The sequence below is a fragment of the Penicillium hordei genome, assembly GCF_028827395.1.
Source record: "Penicillium hordei strain IBT 12815 chromosome Unknown utg000006l_segment0_segment0, whole genome shotgun sequence".
Taxonomy (NCBI): Eukaryota; Fungi; Ascomycota; class Eurotiomycetes; order Eurotiales; family Aspergillaceae; genus Penicillium; species Penicillium hordei.
Window position 1 is genome coordinate 3,923,830 of NW_026623147.1, and position 18,811 is coordinate 3,942,640.

The following is an 18,811-nucleotide window of genomic DNA, read 5'->3' on the forward strand; positions in this document are numbered from 1 at the left end:
TGATTGGATGGGGTTTGAAGATCTAGAACTAGTCTTCCGCACGACCCAGACTCAGTGACTGGGGCCCCAGAAACTCCAGTTTAGGCCCAGTTCGATCTAGTTTTTACATATGATTTGGCGGCCATAAACACGCAACTTGTGACCTAGATAAGAAGCTCGTCCCGTAACCCTATAGCCATCTTGTCCAAATATAGCCCGGGCCTTTCAAGCATTGGATGAGTTATGCTTCGCTGTCGGCTGACACGAGTTGTGGGCCCAAACTGGTGACGGCTGTTGGTTATGTCGATGACTGAATGTCGGATACACTCAGCAGCTTTACAGAATGAATCGAAATTTATTTCATCACTTGATGCTTGATTATTTCCTGAACTTCCAATGGATATATATTGACCAATTAGAAGGCTATATTTTGTAAGTCACATGATGCTCATAAACCCTACTACTTGTATATCTAGGTCTTGCAAGACCTTTGCACTACTTTTACATCATCCATGCACCCTTGGACAAACTTTGCAAATAAAGAAGTTTTATTCTCTGGCATATTGCGTCTTGTCTCACCAGCACGTGTATAGATAATCTCCCCTCTGACCTTAATCAGTGCACCAAAGATCGAGCAAATAGCACTCTTGGGGGTCCTCAACAATTCCATACATACATTATGCAGTGTTTCTTGCCTCCCCAGCGAGTATGACGACCCAACAAATGGTGGCCAGCCCCCAATCTCCAATGGTTTCTCCCACCGCAGGGACCTGCATGCAAAGTTGACGATCATGGATTTCTTCTCTGCCGCCGAATCTGGTCTGCTGCGTCTATAACCTTTTGCATCTCGGCTGCTTCAATCGCATCGAAAGACAGAATGCATTTGGAACCCTCCAACTTCACGAAGGCATTAAATGAGAACTTGATATCTTCGACATCGACTTTCATATCAGCTGTGATATTGGCAGAGGTGAAATGAATGTGGGAGAAGTTTCCTTTGTACTTCGACATGTCCGTCTCTAAAATCAAATGGGTTGTTTTCACCCGCCTTGATGTCATTCCGACAATTAGAAATACAGCCGTACTCGCCATCAGCGGCAGTTCCAGGCGCGTTAGTGGCCGAGGTAGAATACCCTGGCTGTATCCTAGATTATCGCAGCCCCACTAGCCCCGTGTCTTATTGTTGAAAGACTCAATATCATTAACAGAATTTGGTTGTCCGTAGCAATTGTAGAGCAGGAGCCATCGGCAGTGGTTTTGTAGGTCAAACGGGTACCATCTGCCTCCGGTTTAGGCTTAAGATCGGGCACGTCGCTCTTGGAAGAGCGAATATTTTGTCCTGGAGATAAATTTGTACAGACTTTTTTATGGCCTTCACTGGTCCATGGACGATGATTATCTCAATGTGTGTAGACATAACCCGACAGCCACCAAGCCCTGATATCAAGCCAACTCGGGGGCCAAAAATCTACCTACACATGAGCTCCGAAGCCAATCGAATTCAAAGATACACCATATCCTCGACTAAGACGAAAATTAATACCAAGATACTTCCAACTAAAACCCCTCAAATGGTGGAAAGTATGCCATATCAACCACTACTCCCCAGGCAATATTGAATCGTTAACTAACGATTAAACCTGTCAGGGAAAACACAAAAGAATCCCCCAACCCCCAACCCCCGAAAATAGAGCACCTCCAACATGATCACTAAGGAAAATACACACCAATTCCCACCACTGACAACCGACACCTACAAACAAGTCACAGCCGCACGACCAACCCCAATCGAGCGCGACAATGGCGACTGCACAATTGCAGGTCGATGGCGGAGATTGCACATTAGAGACCAGCGACCGGGACTGTACACTTGAAGTCGATAGACGCCGCGAGAATTTGAATAATGAAGCTGTCAATCGTGACCAAGCAGAAGCAGATGAGTGTGGGAACGGGAGCCCCGAGCTTAGTGCTCCCGTGCAGCGCAAGCGGAGACCTGATCGGAAATGTTACATTTGCGGTGGTGTTGCCATTGTGGTTCTTTAAATTGTTATTATTGTGCCCGCGATAGTTGCTACGAAGAATTGAGTTGATTTACTTTTTTTTCTGGGACACCCTGACGATGTTGGGTTGTTTGAACTCGGCATTGGAGACTCGATGCTTTTAAAAGACATTTAAAAAGACATCGCGAGGCCGTATAAGCGGTGTTTATCCTTGTAAGTATAGAAATTAAAAATAGTATCCCCCAGGTGGCACGCCCGTAGTTTTGTTATTACTACTCGAAATATTATTTTTTGGATTTCTCTATTACTGTCTACTCGTAAGTCTAGTCTACTCGTAAGTCTATGCAAGTGATCAATCTAGCTTCGTACCAGCGATGTAGATTTATGCCGTATCTGATGTCCAATGGTTGCTGAATAATATACTAAGTAGTACACTAAACAGCATGTAGAATCTTGGATTTTGGAATCTTCACACGTGTTCGTTTGAAGTATTCTTTTTTAGTCTAGGACATACGAGTAGCCAAGAAAAGACATAACTGGAACGGGTTCATGACTAGCTAAGAGCGACGCGGTACATGCACACACAAGAACCTGGATCGCCATGCGTTATACTGCTGCTGCAAATGGAAGCCTTGGAACATAGCTGCTGGTGAACAGATGAATCTATCCCATATACTATGGGACAAAGGCTCATATCTAAAGGTCCAAGGGTCACATCACAACCAGATACAACATAGTAGTAGAAATGCAACCAAAGCTAAAAGCTTTAGTTCGGTTTGGAGACAGTTGTGCCTCCCGAGACCACAAGTGGCCCATTGCTAATGGCGGAATTTCCATTGCTGCTGTACGTTGGTGCTGGGGCCGAGGCCGTAACGGGTCGGTTTTTCAGATCAAAGTCGGAGGGGACTTCGGATGGCGGGGGTTTAGGAGGAAGATGGGCTGGCGTACCCCATTTTGCGATAGAGTCTCGAGGACCGGTGGGCACTCGGTTGGGAACCATAGCCGGGGCTGAGTCTATGGTCCGGTTAGGGGCGGGATCCGGATACCCGTTCCATTGTTGCTGGACACCAGATTGCATGTTACCATACGACTGCATTGGGTATTGGCCTTTGTTCGGGTGACGCCCGGGAGGAGCACCGCCGGGGATGAATGAGCGTGTCTGAGGGTTGAAGTGCGACCTGGCATATCCTGCTTGCATTACTGCGTGGGAGCCAGCAGAATTTTGGAGAGCAGGATTCATATGTTGTCCAGGGTATTGAGCATAAGGATAGGCGCCCATATTAGATGGCATATTGGGGCTCATGCTAGGACCCATGTTAGAGCCCATGTTTGAATTCATGTTTGAATTCATGTTGGGCGGCATATTGGAAGCCATTGGCTGCTGAGGATAGTTGGGCCAATGGACAGGCAGTCCATTTCGCTGGTGCGGGGACTGCTGGAAATTTGGAGGGAAAGGAGCCGAGTTCCAATTGGGGGGTTGTTGGTACGGCGTCACATTGGGCACGGCATAGTTGTTCATTGCCGGCGAGGATGCGTTCGAGGACGGCTGGTTCATCACCCCCGGCTGATTCATCGAAGCATACCCGGAATATGGCGATTGCTGCGGCATGTTCCCTCCTTGCCACGAGCTATTGGAGGCCATCTGGGGTGACATTGCCACGGGATACTGGGAGACACCATTCATATTCATGTTCAGTTGCCCAGGGTACATGGCACCATTCTGACCAGATGGCATGTATCCGCCAGAGGGGGGCGGCACGCCAGGTCCGACCAAGTAAGGTACTTGGTTTGGGTATGCGCTGTCATTTACAGGAGCATTGTACTGAGCAGCGCCATTTCCATATTGCATCCCTGGGTAATAGGCATTGAATTGCGAGCGAACCTCAAAGCTGTCATCATGAGGAGTTCGCTGCCTCTGGTTCTTCTTGCGGCCGTTCGCCGAGCTAGAGCGTGACATGTTGGGATTCGAGTCACCGCTGGCCGGATCCGATTTGGCACTGTCGGGGAAATCACGGAAAATTCTTTCACGCACTTCATGGTATTTTGCTTCCCGTTCCTCTCTCGTCAAAGCCATTCGATCTTTAGCAGGCGTGGCGCCGGATGAAGATCCGTGGCGTTCTCCATCTGGTCCACTATCCCCATCTTCCGAGTTGGCCTTTGAAGGGTTTGACGAACCTCCAACACTTCCTTCGAATTGCCCTCCATCGTTTCGGCGCATGATTTTCATTGCTGGAACAGCTGGTGGTGGAGTGCTATTGCAAGCAGCATGCACAGCAGACAAAGGAGTAGGTAGCCGGCAGAACGGTGTGCGATGAAGCCTGACCGATGTCACATTATTGTCGACAAAATGTGTCAAGTGATAGTAATCCCCCAGCTTGTGTGCAAGAAGGCGCCCAAACGCGTTCGAGGGGGGCAACTCCAAGGATTGCTCATTGCAGTCCTTGATAAAGTATCGAATCTTTTCCTCCAGTTGCAGGATCAGGAGCCGATCTTTCGGGGATTTCATTGCCTCTAGGAGTTTTTCATCCGGCTCCAAGGGAAACCCGTGTAAGATCTGGCCATCTTCAATGCCATCGGAGTTGGCTGGGATCACAAAATTATTCGCGACCGAATCTGGAGGAATTGCACCATTTACCGGCTGGGTGCCGTTAAAGAGAGGAGGCACGGGCAAAATCCCGCGTGGGCGTGTAGGGATGCCATCTCGATACTGATCGCGAAACGCACGACTGCCGGCTTCAGAGCCTGCCACTGAGTTCGGAGCCCCAGAAGCAAGACCAGAAAGCGACTCCTCTTCATCAATGGCTTGGACACTAGCACTGTCATCGGGACGTACAGAGTCCTTTTCATCCATTGCAAATGTCGTCACCGAGGCAAGACTCTTGGAATCGAAGTTGGTCATTTTGGTGGATGAAGTAGAAAGGTGAGTGCGATCATCTTCAAAAGAGTTTTCCCGCTTCAGCATGCCATTGTTTTGGCCACCAATGAAAGAGCCTGAGCCATCACTGTGTTTCTTCAAGGTGAGGCCAATATCCTGCACACCTCTCCCTAGATCATCAACAGCTAGATCAATGGAACTAGCCTCTGGTGTTTTATCGAGATTATGCTGGCTGGGCAAAGCTGCACCGGAGCCATTTGCTTCTGATCGAGGTGATTGTTCTGCTGGCTGGCATATTTCGCTTTCATCAGATACCGAGGAAGAATGTTGGTTGAGGGGCGCGGGCATAGCAGCAATCTTGTCAGAATTAGCGATGGCCACGAGGTAGTGGAGTAAACCATTGGCTTACCTTTGCAAAGGAGAGAGGGCCGTCTCCACCTGGGGGACTTTTTGATGCCATGATAACACCCCGCGCGGGATGGTCACTGAGACTGGTTAAATTTCACTAAAAAAAGGGAAAATCCGAGATCAAGTCAGGTAGCAGCTGCACTCAGCACGCTTCGGATTCACAAATGTGAAGAAGGTTGAAGCTTGTTTCGTTGGAAGTAATGTCGCTGCGTAATTTCGTTTCACACAAGCCCAAAACGAAAGACATATCTCTGGGGTAGGGCAATCGCCATGGAGAAAGCTGTGGGAAATGGGCATTAGCATCATGCAAGGTATATAATGAGGAGATCCACAAGGTCGATGAGGAGAAATATCCACTTCAATGAAGCAGGACATTTAGGCAGATCGGGCAACGGGGCCTTACATGATATCAAAGCTGGCTCATAGTCAGCGAGATGAAGATCTCGTACTGAGTTTTGAGGGGATTCCAGATCCGGTAGTTATTTGAAAAGCCGATCAACTCTGGATCATCCGTCCGAGATGGATGACGTGAGTGTTGACAATGAACCCCGAGATCAAGAAGGAGCGTTGGGAATCCGAATTCTGATTTCTTGATTGCCTGAAGATTCGTGGGCATTATGCCGCGCCTGACCGCCCTTGGCGCGCGCCTACAATTTCCCTTGGGCTTCAAAGGTTAACAGCCGCTAACTTGCGCCGATCAGCTTTACGTCGGATATTGCCTTTGATCCTCATCGTGGGTGTGCCAATACCCCTATTCTGGTCTCAAAGTACCCGCCAATCCAGGATTTTACATGAACCCACAACATCACGAGCTCCAATGAACCGATATCGAAACGCCCCGAAGCTCGGAGGCTCCAACTCCAACAGGGCCACTGCGACCACACTGTGCCAGAAATGCCTCGGACGAGATATGTACCCTCTTTCACTTAATGTCAGACGTTTGACTAACTCTGACTCACGACACTACAGTTTTGATTGCAAGGCATCCGCACAAGAGCGCCCATACATCCCACGACCTTCAAGGACCCAGCAGCTACTGAACCCAGAATTGATGCCCAAGCTTTCAAGCGAGAATCCAAATGAGCTGTTACGGAAGTAAGTTCGCATGGATACTTGTCATTTCCGCACATTTCCTTTTTGAAGAATATTCGCTAACTTGAATAAAGAGAGGGTGTAGCGGATGAACTACTTGCTACCCGGGAGGAAGAGCGTGGCCGGAAAAGAGATCTTGACGATATGACAGATCGCAACGTTCAGTCTCGGGCTAGGTCCCTCTCAGTGGAAACGATATCCACAAATCGATCATATTCCTCATCTCCCCGCCGTAACAAACATGGCACAGCCGACAGGGGTCGCCGAGATGATTCATCAGCACCACCTGCAAAATCCCGAAAGAGACGCTACAGTGATTCTACAGAGGGTTCTTCGGGATCAGTCCACTCGGGACCGAAGAACCGCTCACCCTCCAGGGAGCATACCGATGACCGAAACACCCGGCGACGGAGACGAGAATCTAGCCCGGAAGAACGAGGCCGTCACCGTGGATCAGGAAGACATAGCGAGCGAAGAGATCGCCGAAGCAAGAGTGCGGATAAGGATCGAGTGAAAGAATCACGTGCTACGACTCAGGATGTTCCCCGGGACTGTTCATATCGTGATCGAGGAAGCCCACCACGCCAGTCTCAACCTGGACGGTCTAGGCCTGAACCCATAACTCAGAAGAACCAGCCTCCACGGGAACGAAGTTTGAGTCCTTTCAGTAAGCGCCTTGCTTTGACTCAGGCCATGAATAACGGACGGTAAATTGAATTGGAAAACAAGTGCTCTGCAACATTGGAGTTTTTTACGGCGCAAAATCCTGATGGGGGACACGGCCCCAATCATGTTCCATCAGTATATGACCAAGTGTATCATTAGCATCCCCATTGCGGAGTTTGAAAATATCTGTCACTTGGCAGGGAACTAAAACCGAAAAAAGGAAGGGGGAAAAAAAAAATCCAATAATGAATTTTAAACGACACTAAGATAGACATGTTCATTGAGAATTTTGAGTTGTAAACCTCCCAACGCCTCATTTTTGTGCGCAATATGCCCATGGCATCAATTAGACGCCTCAACCAAGACAACAAAAAAGGAATAAGGTAAATGGACAGAATATAGACAATTACAGGTGGAGGCAGAAGACCTAGAAAACGCTCACATTCCTGCAACAAAGGGTATCACGTTCAAATCGTTTCTTCGTCGCTCTTCTCTTCCTCTCGTTCGCGCATATGGATGCCCTCAACGAGCGTCTGACCCTCCATGCCCACTTCCTCTCCCTCCTCATCTCCGTCAGACTTGGCCCCACGTGCCTTTGCAGCATGCTGCGCCTCCTCTACCCGCTGTCTTAAGAGGCGGGCAATTGCATTGTCCGTCCGTACATCGAGAGTCTTGAGCTTTTCGTCCAGATCACGCTTCAAGTCCCAGTTGGGTTTCTTAGGTTGTAGTTTGAGTAGATCAACGGGCTCGTCGGCACCTGTGTCCTTCTTGGTTTGCTCCGCTGTGGCCCTTGCAATCTCAGCCGCCTGTTTTTCCACTGTCACCTGGCCCTCTTGCGGGCCTTGCTCGAAGCCCAGTTTAGGCCCGCGGGTCTCGGCGTCGTAGTTGCGGCCGGACAGGTACTTTGTGGTCACATCTGGCGTGGCGTCGGCGTCGGGCAGCTCCTGGTCTTCCGCACTGGGCTCGTTTGCCTCTGGCTCGGGTTGCTTGCGCTTCAGAGCTGCGAGCTTGGCGAGGCGGGCTTTGCGGTCGGTGGATGCCGCATCAAGATTGGCATGGGTTGACGACATGTTTTCGAATGATGGTCGGACTGATGACGGAGAGGATATATTGGCCTGAGGACCAGGAAATAAAGTGACTGAAGTGACCGGAAGAAAGTCCCAAGCTCCTCCGCGGCTTACAAGTTGAAGATGATCGAGCGATAAAAGTAGATGTGGTGCGCCACACACTAGCCACGGCAAAATCGGGCGGAATAGTGGAATTCAACTTTCTGTCATTGGACTTTGACTACTTTCTCCACGCGCCATACTTTGACTTATTTTCTTCGTCTTGGTCTTTCCCACCCAAATGTTTGTCGACAAAAGCTCCTGAATGTCATCGTGTCCGTACCAACTCGTTCGGTCCCGTCTCAACGGGTTGCTCTCACCACAATGTCGGAGCCCAGGCCGATGGTATCGGGAGTCGGGGACGGCGAATGTCAGTCATAGAGCGCGCTTTTCCACACATAATGCTCTAGCAATCTTAGAACCTGGCATAACACATGATGCCCCTGACTCCATATCATATCATCATAACCGCGATTCGACGGACAGTTTATATCCGCCGACAAGTGAACAATCAGATGAGCTCGCAACGAATCGGTATGGCATGGGCCTTGGACAATCAAAACCTTCCAACCAACCACGAAGATCATCGCACACACCAATTATAACGAATGATAAAATGAAAAAGGTTGCCTATGTGCGACAAGCTGATCCCAAGCTTGTGGCCATGGCGGCTGAGAGAGTCAACCGCGAAATCCTACACAACGGTAGACACTTGACCGATCGAGGGTTGTACCTGGCGCTTGCAATGCGAATGAATTCGCTTTATACGCGTGAGCTGGGGCTCCGTCAGTGGAAGCAGGCATACGGAGCAGTTCACACGGCTAAGACACATGGCCATGAGGTCTTAAACAAATCTGCATTGCCAAAGCTGGGAGAAGATGGCGAGCAACTGCTGGCTTTGCTTCTCGATGACTGCCAAGGCAAGTTTCGAGAGGCGTGGCTGGTAATGAACCGCTCTAACAGGGCCAGGGCCTGGCAACGCCTGGCCATTTGGCTGCTGCAAAATAACCCTGCAATGGCCTTGGAGTTTTTACTCGTCACAACCGAGCCTCGAGATAAACCGGACTTTACTATGGTTGTCGATTGCTTGGCCTACTTGGAAAAATTCCATTACGATGAGCTCCGGGATTGGACGAAGGGTGCCCATACATTTGAGTCGGTTGTTGAAACTTCCCTCGATCCGAGGGACTGGCCAATTATCTCCCCGCCACAAAGGGGTATACGGTTCTATATTCGCCGAGCAGGGTTCTTGGGTGTCTACGAGAGTTTCCGTTTAATGAACGAGCGAGGCATCACGATGCAAGCGCAAACAGCACTTTGCTACATGTACCGATTCACAGAGCTGAAGGACGTGGAATATGCCCTCAGAGCCCTCGAATTCATTCCCAAAATCAATGATCCTGAATTTTCCATGGACTCTGAAGGAGTCCTGCGACACTGTTGCAAGCTTCTGACCCTGGACACTGTTGAGGATAACGCCGGAGGACGCAACTTCCGGATCCTCCCACGGCTTCTCAAAATGGGTGTCCAGCCAGACCGAGACATGATGAATCTCGTGCTTGCCAATGCTTACAAAACCGGTGACCCTCAATTGGGGTCGGACATGCTTCAGTTCATGAAGAATCACCACCATGAATTTGATTCTTATACATACTTGACTCTCCTCACCGATGCAGTATCTCGAGGCGACCGGGGCCGTGTGGACGAGCTGGTGCGGGAAGTCGAGATGCAAGAGGAACTACGAAACAACCCATACATTTTCAGCAAAATCTTCCACGCCCATTTCACATTTACCGCCAAGCATATTGACCCCGAGAGCGATCCCTCGGGAGTGTTTTACTCTATGCTCGACATGTACAACAAAATCCACGACATCACACCGCTTAAAGAACTCCTTCTACTCCCTCCCCAATATACACCGCCGCCAACTCAAGGACTTGAAGTCAAAACCCCACCTTCCCCCGTATCCTTGTACCTCATGATCGCGACATTTTTCCGTTGCAGGAATCGGATATCGCAAGTACATCACATGTACGACAGATTCCGCGAGCTCGTGCAGCAGGGTCACCCATCCATCGCTCCTCTGGTTGAAACTGACCACGTCTATAATGAATTCCTTATTGCCTTCCGCAAGAGCAGCCGTGGACTACGGTCAAGCATACGTCTCGTCGAAGACATGCTTGACGCATCTGCCATGCCGAAAGAGACTACTACTGGCAAGCCTCTCAAGCACATTATGCCCACGCCCCGCACTTGGACCATTCTCCTCAGCGCCTTTAATTACAGTCGCCAGCCCGATGCAGCCGAGAAAGTCAAGGAGATGATGGCCAAGCACGACGTGAAGTACAATCAGGTGACTTGGAACACCATCATCAACGGATTCGCGAATGCACAGGACATCCCTGAGACTGCTAGTGCAATCACGAAGATGGAAAAGGAAGGCTTTGCCATTGACCATTACACGATGAAGAGTCTACGTTATCTCCGTGACCCTGAACGCCTCTGGGTGGCGATCGAGGAGATGGATGAGGGCCGTGACTCGGATGGAACCCATAAGCTTCTCACTCTTGAGCCCGCATCTGATGTGCACAGTGATCAGATAAAGCACGATGAGCTCATTGACAATGGCTTAGAGAAGTTAGAGTCAAAGTTGAAGCCTAAGATGTAAGATAGGATACCCTTTTGTCTTTTATTGTCGCCTTTTGTGGGCAAAGCAACCTGGGAGCCACTTTGGGCGCATAGGTGTTGAAGAAGTGGCTTTGGACTTTTTTTGTAAATTTGAATATCATGTACTATACATTGCATCATCATGAACTTGTTCGTTTGAATGTCTCATTGCATCTGGAGACTGTCACATGGAGTGGAAATACTAAACTCATAATCCTCACTCCAAGGTTACTTGAGGTTTGATCGTCATGAAGTCGGAGACACCACACAACCTATTGATACTCCATTGATCTCCATTGTTCCTTATTGATACCCCATGGAAACTCTCCTCAATCACCCATTGATATTTAAGCAAGGTTAACCACCGAAGAAGATCGAGACCTGCATGCAACATCAGCATCTCTCTTCATACATCTGGACTTGTGGAAGAGGGAACTTACTGCCATCACGACACAGCATATGCTGACGTACGGGCTGAGTCGCTCTCCAACTCGAGCACACTTCCAGAAGATCCCAAATATTCTACATCAAACCAACTGTCAGTCTCCACACTATCTTTCTCCATCCCCAGATCCGAATCCTCAAGTGAGAACCTACCCATTCTGGTTCCGGTCCATAATCCCCGGCATTATCGAGTGCGCATAGCTGCTCGTGCAGATTATCAAGAGAATCACGAGAAGCAACGACTGAAAGTTGAAAAGAGCGGACTAGGTGAGTGTGACAGTTAGCACATTGTGACCATACTGTCATTGTGGTTCCGACGCAAACACAGAGTCGCATGTTCTCCCCACCACAGAGCAGTCGCTCCCATCAACCCTGCCATGTGCATAAACTTACCATTTTGTGCAGCTGTGAAATCTTCGCCCGCCAGATGGGCAAAGAAACAGAATTGCGACAGTAAGTTGCCAGATAGCTTGCATGTGCCAAGGTTGCTAACCAACCCCAGTCTAGCATATTCTGCCCGTCATGTCCGCCAAACGCACGGGGCAAGCGCCCAAGCGGGTATCGTTTTCGCTGCCGAGCCAGAGCCCATCTCCGCTACCTTCTACGCCAACTCCGCAACGCATCTTGCCAAATATATACAGTGGATTGCATACTCCAGACACATCAAACTCAACTCCAGACGCTAGCTTCCAGTCTACAAACACCGCCTCACCCACTCCAAACCGTCGCCTGCAAATTGCGAACACATCCTCTCCCACTCTAAAAGCGCGTATCCAGACTCCGAACACAGCAACTCCAACTTCAAACTCTGTCTCGCCAACTTCAACCCATCACTTGCAAATTCTAAACACCTCCTCATCCACTTCAAAGTCTACCTCATCCAACCCGATTCGCAATCCGTCGCGCCAGCCTAGCTCCAAAAACCTTGTCTCGAAGCTCTCGCCAAATTGGTATTTCAATGAGCAAGACACAGCGCTAATCCGCGCCGGATACGAACCTCAGTGGACTCCCAAGCCAACTGACACGACATCTACCTACGCTGGAAAGGGCAAGAAAGGGTCCGCAACCAAATCCGCCATGGCTGAACCACGTGCACGTATGGCCCGACACAAGGGCCAAATGAACTTCCAGAATGAGCGTAAGTTCCCGTGGCCCACACGCATCCATCAATGGAAGCTACCAATCAAGCTTAATACTGACCATTTTCACAGTCCGTCTGCTCCTTCTCGCTTATGGCGACCCTAGCCCGCACCCGAGCTTCCCGAACGAACCACTTCCCGAGACCGTCCGTGTGCTGGACGAGATTGTCACCGACTTCGTGCTTGAACTCAGCCACGGTGCTGCGCAAGTCGCGCACCACGCCCGCCGCCAAAAGATCAAAGTTGAGGACTTCCGCTTTGCACTGCGTCGCGACCCCAACAAGCTCGGCCGTGTACAGGAGCTGTTGCGCATGGAACGTGAATTGAAGGAAGCCCGCAAGGCATTTGACCAGAATGATGACCAGGTTGCCAAGGAAGCTGGAAAGAAGGGTGCTGCCGCTGCGGCGGCGGCTGCTGCAGCTGGTGAGGATCCTGTAGCTGCTGAAGCTGCTGCTACTGCTACTGTTACCAAGAAGAGCAAGGGCAAGGGCAAGAGAGGTGCTGCGACCCGCCGTGGATCTGATGCGACTGAGGAGTCGGTTTCGAAGAAGCGTAAGACGATTGGCTGAATATGCACCCTTGATAGCCCCACCTACACCTGTCGTATGGGTGGGTCACGACGAACATGACTTAATACCCAAACTGTGTTTCTTTTCTACCAATCAATGTACAATTACTTTTTAACTACCATGCAATAGCCAGAGAATGCAATGAGAATGGATGCTTGAATTGCAATGCTCACTTGATTTACTTTAAAAAAAAGTAAGACCAATACCACCACTTGCAAACTTGCGGCTGTCCCACTCGTTCGATGTTAAGCCGCCAATCTTATAGTACATACATCATTTCACCCCAAGGTCCCATTAATATACTGTCAAGATCGACCACTTGGACGTCCCAACCTTGACCGCAACGATAGGAACCTAGCTTGATCACGTTCTTTACGTTTTGACCAGAATAGTCTTTCTTCTACTTCACTTAAGCCATCCGCTCATATATACTCTCAGCATGCCGGGCGTTGCCTTTCCTCCTATGACATGCTTGTTAGTCACAGAAAGATTGTCCCAAGGTTCAAGGGTCTCAAGTCCTTCAAATACTATCTCGCGTCCGTTTCCCAGTGCAGGTGAGCCAAAAATTGTCTCCGACGTGCCTTCTACCTATTAAGAGTTTTCATCCCGGATACTCGATGATTCTGTGCGTGCCCGGCAAGTCTCAGAACCTATGTCTAACCCTGAAGGTATCCAAGTACCTCCCGGTATCCATCTATAGTCTCGCCAATCCTGCCATAATAGAAAACCCTGTGATGTCACGATCGATGTTTTGAGAATACCCATCATGCCAACACCGATTTGCAATTGTATCGAACTATAGCTAAACAAGTAACTGTTCCGCTAATGCACAAGTTGGAGTATCACCTACAACGGAAGAGGAAGAGGAGATTATCCACGGCCAATCTGACACGAGTAAGTTATCAAAATATTGGCACTTAGAACCGCATTCGTTGTATAATTTATTTCATCACGGCATGTTGTTGCATAGTCCACAGATACTAATAACATGCCCACGGCCGGGATCGTCTCTATAGTGTCCCAATTCATAGTTAGTCAAATTAAACTATTTAAGGTTCGGGCCCGTTAATCTCCCTACGTACACCGTACGTATGTACATTGATAGAAATTGGTGCAATGCATAGAATTGTAGAGATATAAATTTGACCTCGGTGGGGTCAACATGTCTACTTCCGTCAACTGGTAGTTATTTCTTCCGTTTCCACTCGACGATGATATTGACCAAAGGGCGGGGACACAGGGCCCGTGTTCTTTTTAAGTATGGCTTTTAAAGCTTGAAGTAGCCATCCTGAACCAAGAGACGGAGAACGAAGAGGTTCATCCCAGGTCTATTTTGAACTTGATGAGATGTACAATGTCTAGCTGAGTGGCAGGTCTAGAACGCAGTATCAGGGTTGTCTATAAAAGAGACCCGTCAAGTCAATATTCTTCTTAGAGAAGATAACCACCTATCCTCATCTAGTCAATCAATATCCTTTATTATGTCTTCCGTAACATCACCGATCTTCCACTCGGGCAGCAAGTACTGGCTGCACATAAGCCACCGAATGGTCATGCTGGCCAATCATTTGGTTTATCCCGGGGGCACAGCTGGTTGCCGTTTTGTGGTCGACTGGTGAGAATTAAGAGTGCGTGGTAGAAGGGAGATCTAGCTGAGAATCACCCGGGGTCCCGTGGTCACATTGGTCGCCATAGACACTATATCGACTTGCAAATATTCCCAGGTAATAAAAGTTGGGTTGCTCGCACTCTATACAGACGATCGAGATAGAAATTAGCCAATGAGGAATAATATATCATTAGCGCCTGGGGCTGGGCAGCGGGGGTTGCTTACGAAGGGTTGCCTCAACCACCCCAGACGCAGAAACCTCCCAAAACTATGCGAATATCTTGCAAAAATTAGCCAAATCTTCATTTCTCCATCATGAATCGGAATACTCGAGAGTTTTCCCATTCAGACTACACCGTTGGGTGGATATGCGCGTTGCCGCAGACCGAGTTGGTAGCCGCTGGTGCCATGTTGGATGATGAACACCCCGTTCTTCATGCAGCTGATCCAAATGATATCAATTCTTATCTCCTGGGTAGGATCGGGGATCATAACGTGGTGATTGCTTGTTTACCTGCAGAGCAAACAGGAAAGGTTCCCGCTGCCACTGTAGCAAAAGACATGGTGCGCAGCTTCCCAGCCATCAGATTCGGATTGATGGTTGGAATTGGAGGCGGCGCGCCGTACTATAGATGGCAGAACGAAGGGAATATCGATGTCGATAAATCCGATGACTCTGAAGATGAGGACCCGGACGAAATCCAAGACATCAGATTGGGAGATGTGGTGATCAGCCAACATTCAAAGTCTTCGGAAGCCGTCATTCAATATGATTTTGGAAAGTCTATACAGAACCAGGAGTTTACCCGTGCTGGAGGTCAGCTGAACAAGCCCCCGGGAATTGTCTTGAATGCAGTCTCTATGCTGCAAGGTCAGCATGCACGGAAAGGCCACAAGATTTGCGAGCTACTTTCCAATATGCTTGCAAACAATCCACGGATGGAAAAGAGATTTAAGCACCCGGGATCAGCCAAAGATCAATTATTCAAGTCTGAAACTTGTCATGTCGCGGGAAAGAAGTGCGAGTCATGCCGCGGCCCTGATGATACGAATCTCGTGAAAAGAAAGCGGCGGTCGAGTGATGAGCCTCAAATACATTACGGAACAATTGGATCTGCAGATCAAGTGATGAAGGATGCCCTATTGAGGGACAAATGGTCACAAAGGGAGAAGATCAAATGCTTCGAAATGGAAGCTGCAGGTAAGTACTCAATACCATTATTTATAACCCTATTTCCTCACCTTCTTGGCCAGGACTCATGGACACACTTCCATGTCTTGTAATCAGGGGCATTTGTGACTATGCCGATTCGCACAAAAACAAGATTTGGCAGCCCTATGCCGCTGCTGTTGCCGCTGCCTACGCAAAGGAGCTTTTGCTCGGAATTCCAGGACAGGGTGTCCTCCTCTTGCCTCCGGTTGAAAAATGTAAGTAACATCTTGAGTTATCATCATACATTGGAAGGATTTCATCAGTGGTACTTTCTATACTTCAATTGCTATAGCTCTTAAGGACATTTCGGGCGGTCCTTTCAACTAGTTAGGCGTAGGGGCAAAGAAGCAAACGTTGACTTCTTATCGGCCAGTGATGACAGAGGTTCTACGACAACTTGAACAACTTGAGTTATGGCAAAAATCGGACAAAGAAACGGAATGTCTTCAAGCTTTTCGCACTACGAACTATGAGTACCAGAAGGATTTCAACCCAGACAAGGAAGAGGGAACATGCAACTGGTGCCTTCAAAGTCCAATATTCCGGAACTGGCAAGAAAATGACTCATCTTGTCTATTATGGATCACAGCAGATCCAGGCTGTGGCAAATCTGTTCTTTCCAAGGATCTTGTTGACAACCGTCTGTTTGGCCTCGAGTCTAGCGACACGACTATCTGCTATTTCTTTTTCAAGGACACATCACCCGAGACTCGGAGTCCTGCCAGTGCAGTGGCTGCCTTGTTACATCAGCTCCTGAAATCTAAATGTGGCCGGAAAGCCATGAGGCATGCGCTCCCAGCGTACCTTGAAAATGCAGATAAAGCATGCCAGAGTCTTCATACCATGTGGAAAATTTTGAGAGATATATCCCAAGATCCAGAATGTGGACGAACCATCTTTGTCTTGGACGCATTAGACGAGTGCGAAGTGACAGACCAGAAGGATCTCATCAGGCGGCTTAAAGGTCTTGAACGCAATGAGGAATCGCAGGGTTTGACGCACCGCCTTAAAATCCTTGTGACTAGCCGTCCATATTTCAACATCGAAAATGAGTTCAGAGAACTGATAGAGAATATTCCTGGGATTCGATTGCCAACCGAAAAGCTTTCCACGCAACTTCAATCCGAAATGAACCACGTTGTGCATGCTCGAATGTCCAAATTAGGCCCCCGGATTGTGAGGGAGACCACAAGAGATGAACTTCTTAGTGGGATACTGGCGACTGAGAATCGGACATACCTCTGGCTGGATCTGATATTCAAAATCATTGAAGAAATGCCACGAATAGACAGACAAGCAGTCAAGAGCCTGTTAAGAAATCTACCAACGACTGTGGATGACGTCTATAATTCCATTCTTCGCAAAGCCACAGACCAAGCTCAGGCCAAGAAACTGCTTCAAATCATCGTGGCGGCGACCAGACCACTTAGCCTTGATGAAGTCGGTGTTGCATTGACTATCACAGAGGAAACCCAGTGCTACGAAGATCTAGAGCTCCAAAGGGGTGAGCAGCTTGCGATAGCCGTCCGGAATACTTGTGGACTTTTTGTCCATATAGTAGATGAGACGGTCTTTCTGATCCACCAATCTGCCAAAGACTTCTTGGTATCCCTATCCGATGAAGTGTCGCCAATTGAGTCCAGCTGGAAGTACTCTATTTCGGTTTCCGAATCGGCGTTCCTACACACTTCGATCTGTATCCGCTTTTTATATCTTAAAGAGCTTGGAAAAAAGAAAGCGCCCCCGATTAGAGATGCTGAGGATTTGTGTTCCAGTTATGATTTTCTTGAGTACTCAGCAAATAATTGGGCAGTTCATTTTGGTCATATGACGATTGAATATCGCCATGAGTTTTTCCCTGCAGCTATCGAACTCTGTTCTGTCGAAAAGGATCGATATATGGACTGGGAAATTGCTGTTAGCGAGATTGGACGCTCTGTGGACCCTTCTCCTCTTCATATCGCATCATGCCTAGGGCTTGACATGATTGTTCAAACATTACTTGCTCGCCCTGATGTTGATGTCAACTGTATCACTAGTGATACTCGAACACCTCTATCTCTCGCTATACTTGGAGGCTATGAGGGCATTGTGAAGCTCCTTCTTGCTACTCCTAGTATTGATCTCAATCTCACTGATAGCTCTGGCTATCCACCTCTATCTCTCGCTATACTGCACGATCACCAGGGCATTGTGAAGCTCCTTCTTGCTACTCCTAGTATTGATCTCAATCTCACTGATAGCTCTGGCTATCCACCTCTATCTCTCGCTATACTGCACGATCACCAGGGCATTGTGAAGCTCCTTCTTGCTACTCCTAGTATTGATCTCAATCTCACTGATAGCTCTGGCTATCCACCTCTATCTCTCGCTATACTGCACGATCACCAGGGCATTGTGAAGCTCCTTCTTGCTACTCCTAGTATTGATCTCAATCTCACTGATAGCTCTGGCTATCCACCTCTATCTCTCGCTATACTGCACGATCACCAGGGCATTGTGAAGCTCCTTCTTGCTGCTCCTGATATTGATCTCAGTCTCGCGAATAGCTTTGGCTATCCACCTCTATCTCTCGCTATACTCCAAGGCTACGAGGGTATTGTGAAGCTCCTTCTTGCTACTCCTAGTATTGATCTCAATCTCACTGATAGCTCTGGCTATCCACCTCTATCTCTCGCTATACTGCACGATCACCAGGGCATTGTGAAGCTCCTTCTTGCTACTCCTAGTATTGATCTCAATCTCACTGATAGCTCTGGCTATCCACCTCTATCTCTCGCTATACTGCACGATCACCAGGGCATTGTGAAGCTCCTTCTTGCTGCTCCTGGTATTGATCTTAGCTTGGTCGAGGGGTTGGATTGATAGCTGCGGCCAGGTGGACAATGTTGGCTAGGCATAGCGCTGTAATATTACCGCCAGCTTCGTAGAGTCGAGCTTACTTCATGCTTTCAATGAACCTTGAGTCTGAGACTTTCAGAATCCAATGCTTTAGACAACCAGTGATTGCATGTTTATACACAACCGTGGAGATCGGTAAAGAT

The 18,811-nt window shown here is 48.6% G+C and overlaps 9 protein-coding genes across 9 annotated transcripts; 5 read left to right on the forward strand and 4 right to left on the reverse strand.

Moving 5' to 3' along the window:
• Positions 1-768: 768 nt before the first annotated feature.
• N7537_012104 (Glycoside hydrolase superfamily) lies at positions 769-990 on the reverse strand (the record flags this gene model as incomplete). The annotated part of the gene is made up of 1 exon (XM_056903158.1): positions 769-990. The coding sequence occupies one exon, from the start codon at positions 988-990 to the stop codon at positions 769-771; it is 222 nt and encodes a 73-aa protein (XP_056748445.1).
• A 789-nt stretch (positions 991-1,779) lies between these two features.
• On the forward strand, positions 1,780-2,022 carry N7537_012105 (uncharacterized protein; the record flags this gene model as incomplete). The annotated part of the gene is made up of 1 exon (XM_056903159.1): positions 1,780-2,022. One exon carries the CDS (start codon positions 1,780-1,782, stop codon positions 2,020-2,022), a length of 243 nt encoding a protein of 80 aa, XP_056748446.1.
• A 723-nt stretch (positions 2,023-2,745) lies between these two features.
• On the reverse strand, positions 2,746-5,354 carry N7537_012106 (putative R3H domain protein; the record flags this gene model as incomplete). Its single annotated transcript, XM_056903160.1, has 2 exons — positions 5,264-5,354; positions 2,746-5,211 (listed from the first exon to the last, which is right to left on the reverse strand). The coding sequence occupies exons 1-2, from the start codon at positions 5,312-5,314 to the stop codon at positions 2,746-2,748; spliced, it is 2,517 nt and encodes an 838-aa protein (XP_056748447.1). The 5' UTR covers positions 5,315-5,354.
• Positions 5,355-5,866: 512 nt separating this feature from the next.
• On the forward strand, positions 5,867-7,065 carry N7537_012107 (zinc finger CCHC-type containing 10; the record flags this gene model as incomplete). The annotated part of the gene is made up of 2 exons (XM_056903161.1): positions 5,867-6,357; positions 6,429-7,065. Coding segments are annotated over 2 exons (1,128 nt in total), but the record flags the coding sequence as incomplete, so codon positions are not given.
• A 422-nt stretch (positions 7,066-7,487) lies between these two features.
• On the reverse strand, positions 7,488-8,090 carry N7537_012108 (CCDC12/cwf18 family protein; the record flags this gene model as incomplete). Its single annotated transcript, XM_056903162.1, has 1 exon — positions 7,488-8,090. The coding sequence occupies one exon, from the start codon at positions 8,088-8,090 to the stop codon at positions 7,488-7,490; it is 603 nt and encodes a 200-aa protein (XP_056748449.1).
• A 652-nt stretch (positions 8,091-8,742) lies between these two features.
• Positions 8,743-10,794, forward strand: N7537_012109 (pentatricopeptide repeat protein; the record flags this gene model as incomplete). The annotated part of the gene is made up of 1 exon (XM_056903163.1): positions 8,743-10,794. The coding sequence occupies one exon, from the start codon at positions 8,743-8,745 to the stop codon at positions 10,792-10,794; it is 2,052 nt and encodes a 683-aa protein (XP_056748450.1).
• A 322-nt stretch (positions 10,795-11,116) lies between these two features.
• Positions 11,117-11,677, reverse strand: N7537_012110 (protein kish). The gene is made up of 4 exons (XM_056903164.1): positions 11,631-11,677; positions 11,391-11,500; positions 11,234-11,315; positions 11,117-11,174 (listed from the first exon to the last, which is right to left on the reverse strand). Exons 1-4 carry the CDS (start codon positions 11,631-11,633, stop codon positions 11,151-11,153), a joined length of 219 nt encoding a protein of 72 aa, XP_056748451.1. The 5' UTR covers positions 11,634-11,677; the 3' UTR covers positions 11,117-11,150.
• Positions 11,678-11,759: 82 nt separating this feature from the next.
• Positions 11,760-12,945, forward strand: N7537_012111 (putative transcription initiation factor TFIID subunit 13; the record flags this gene model as incomplete). Its single annotated transcript, XM_056903165.1, has 2 exons — positions 11,760-12,375; positions 12,449-12,945. 2 exons carry the CDS (start codon positions 11,760-11,762, stop codon positions 12,943-12,945), a joined length of 1,113 nt encoding a protein of 370 aa, XP_056748452.1.
• Positions 12,946-14,869: 1,924 nt separating this feature from the next.
• Positions 14,870-18,632, forward strand: N7537_012112 (uncharacterized protein; the record flags this gene model as incomplete). Its single annotated transcript, XM_056903166.1, has 3 exons — positions 14,870-15,755; positions 15,809-15,982; positions 16,141-18,632. The coding sequence occupies 3 exons, from the start codon at positions 14,870-14,872 to the stop codon at positions 18,630-18,632; spliced, it is 3,552 nt and encodes a 1,183-aa protein (XP_056748453.1).
• Positions 18,633-18,811: the final 179 nt, after the last annotated feature.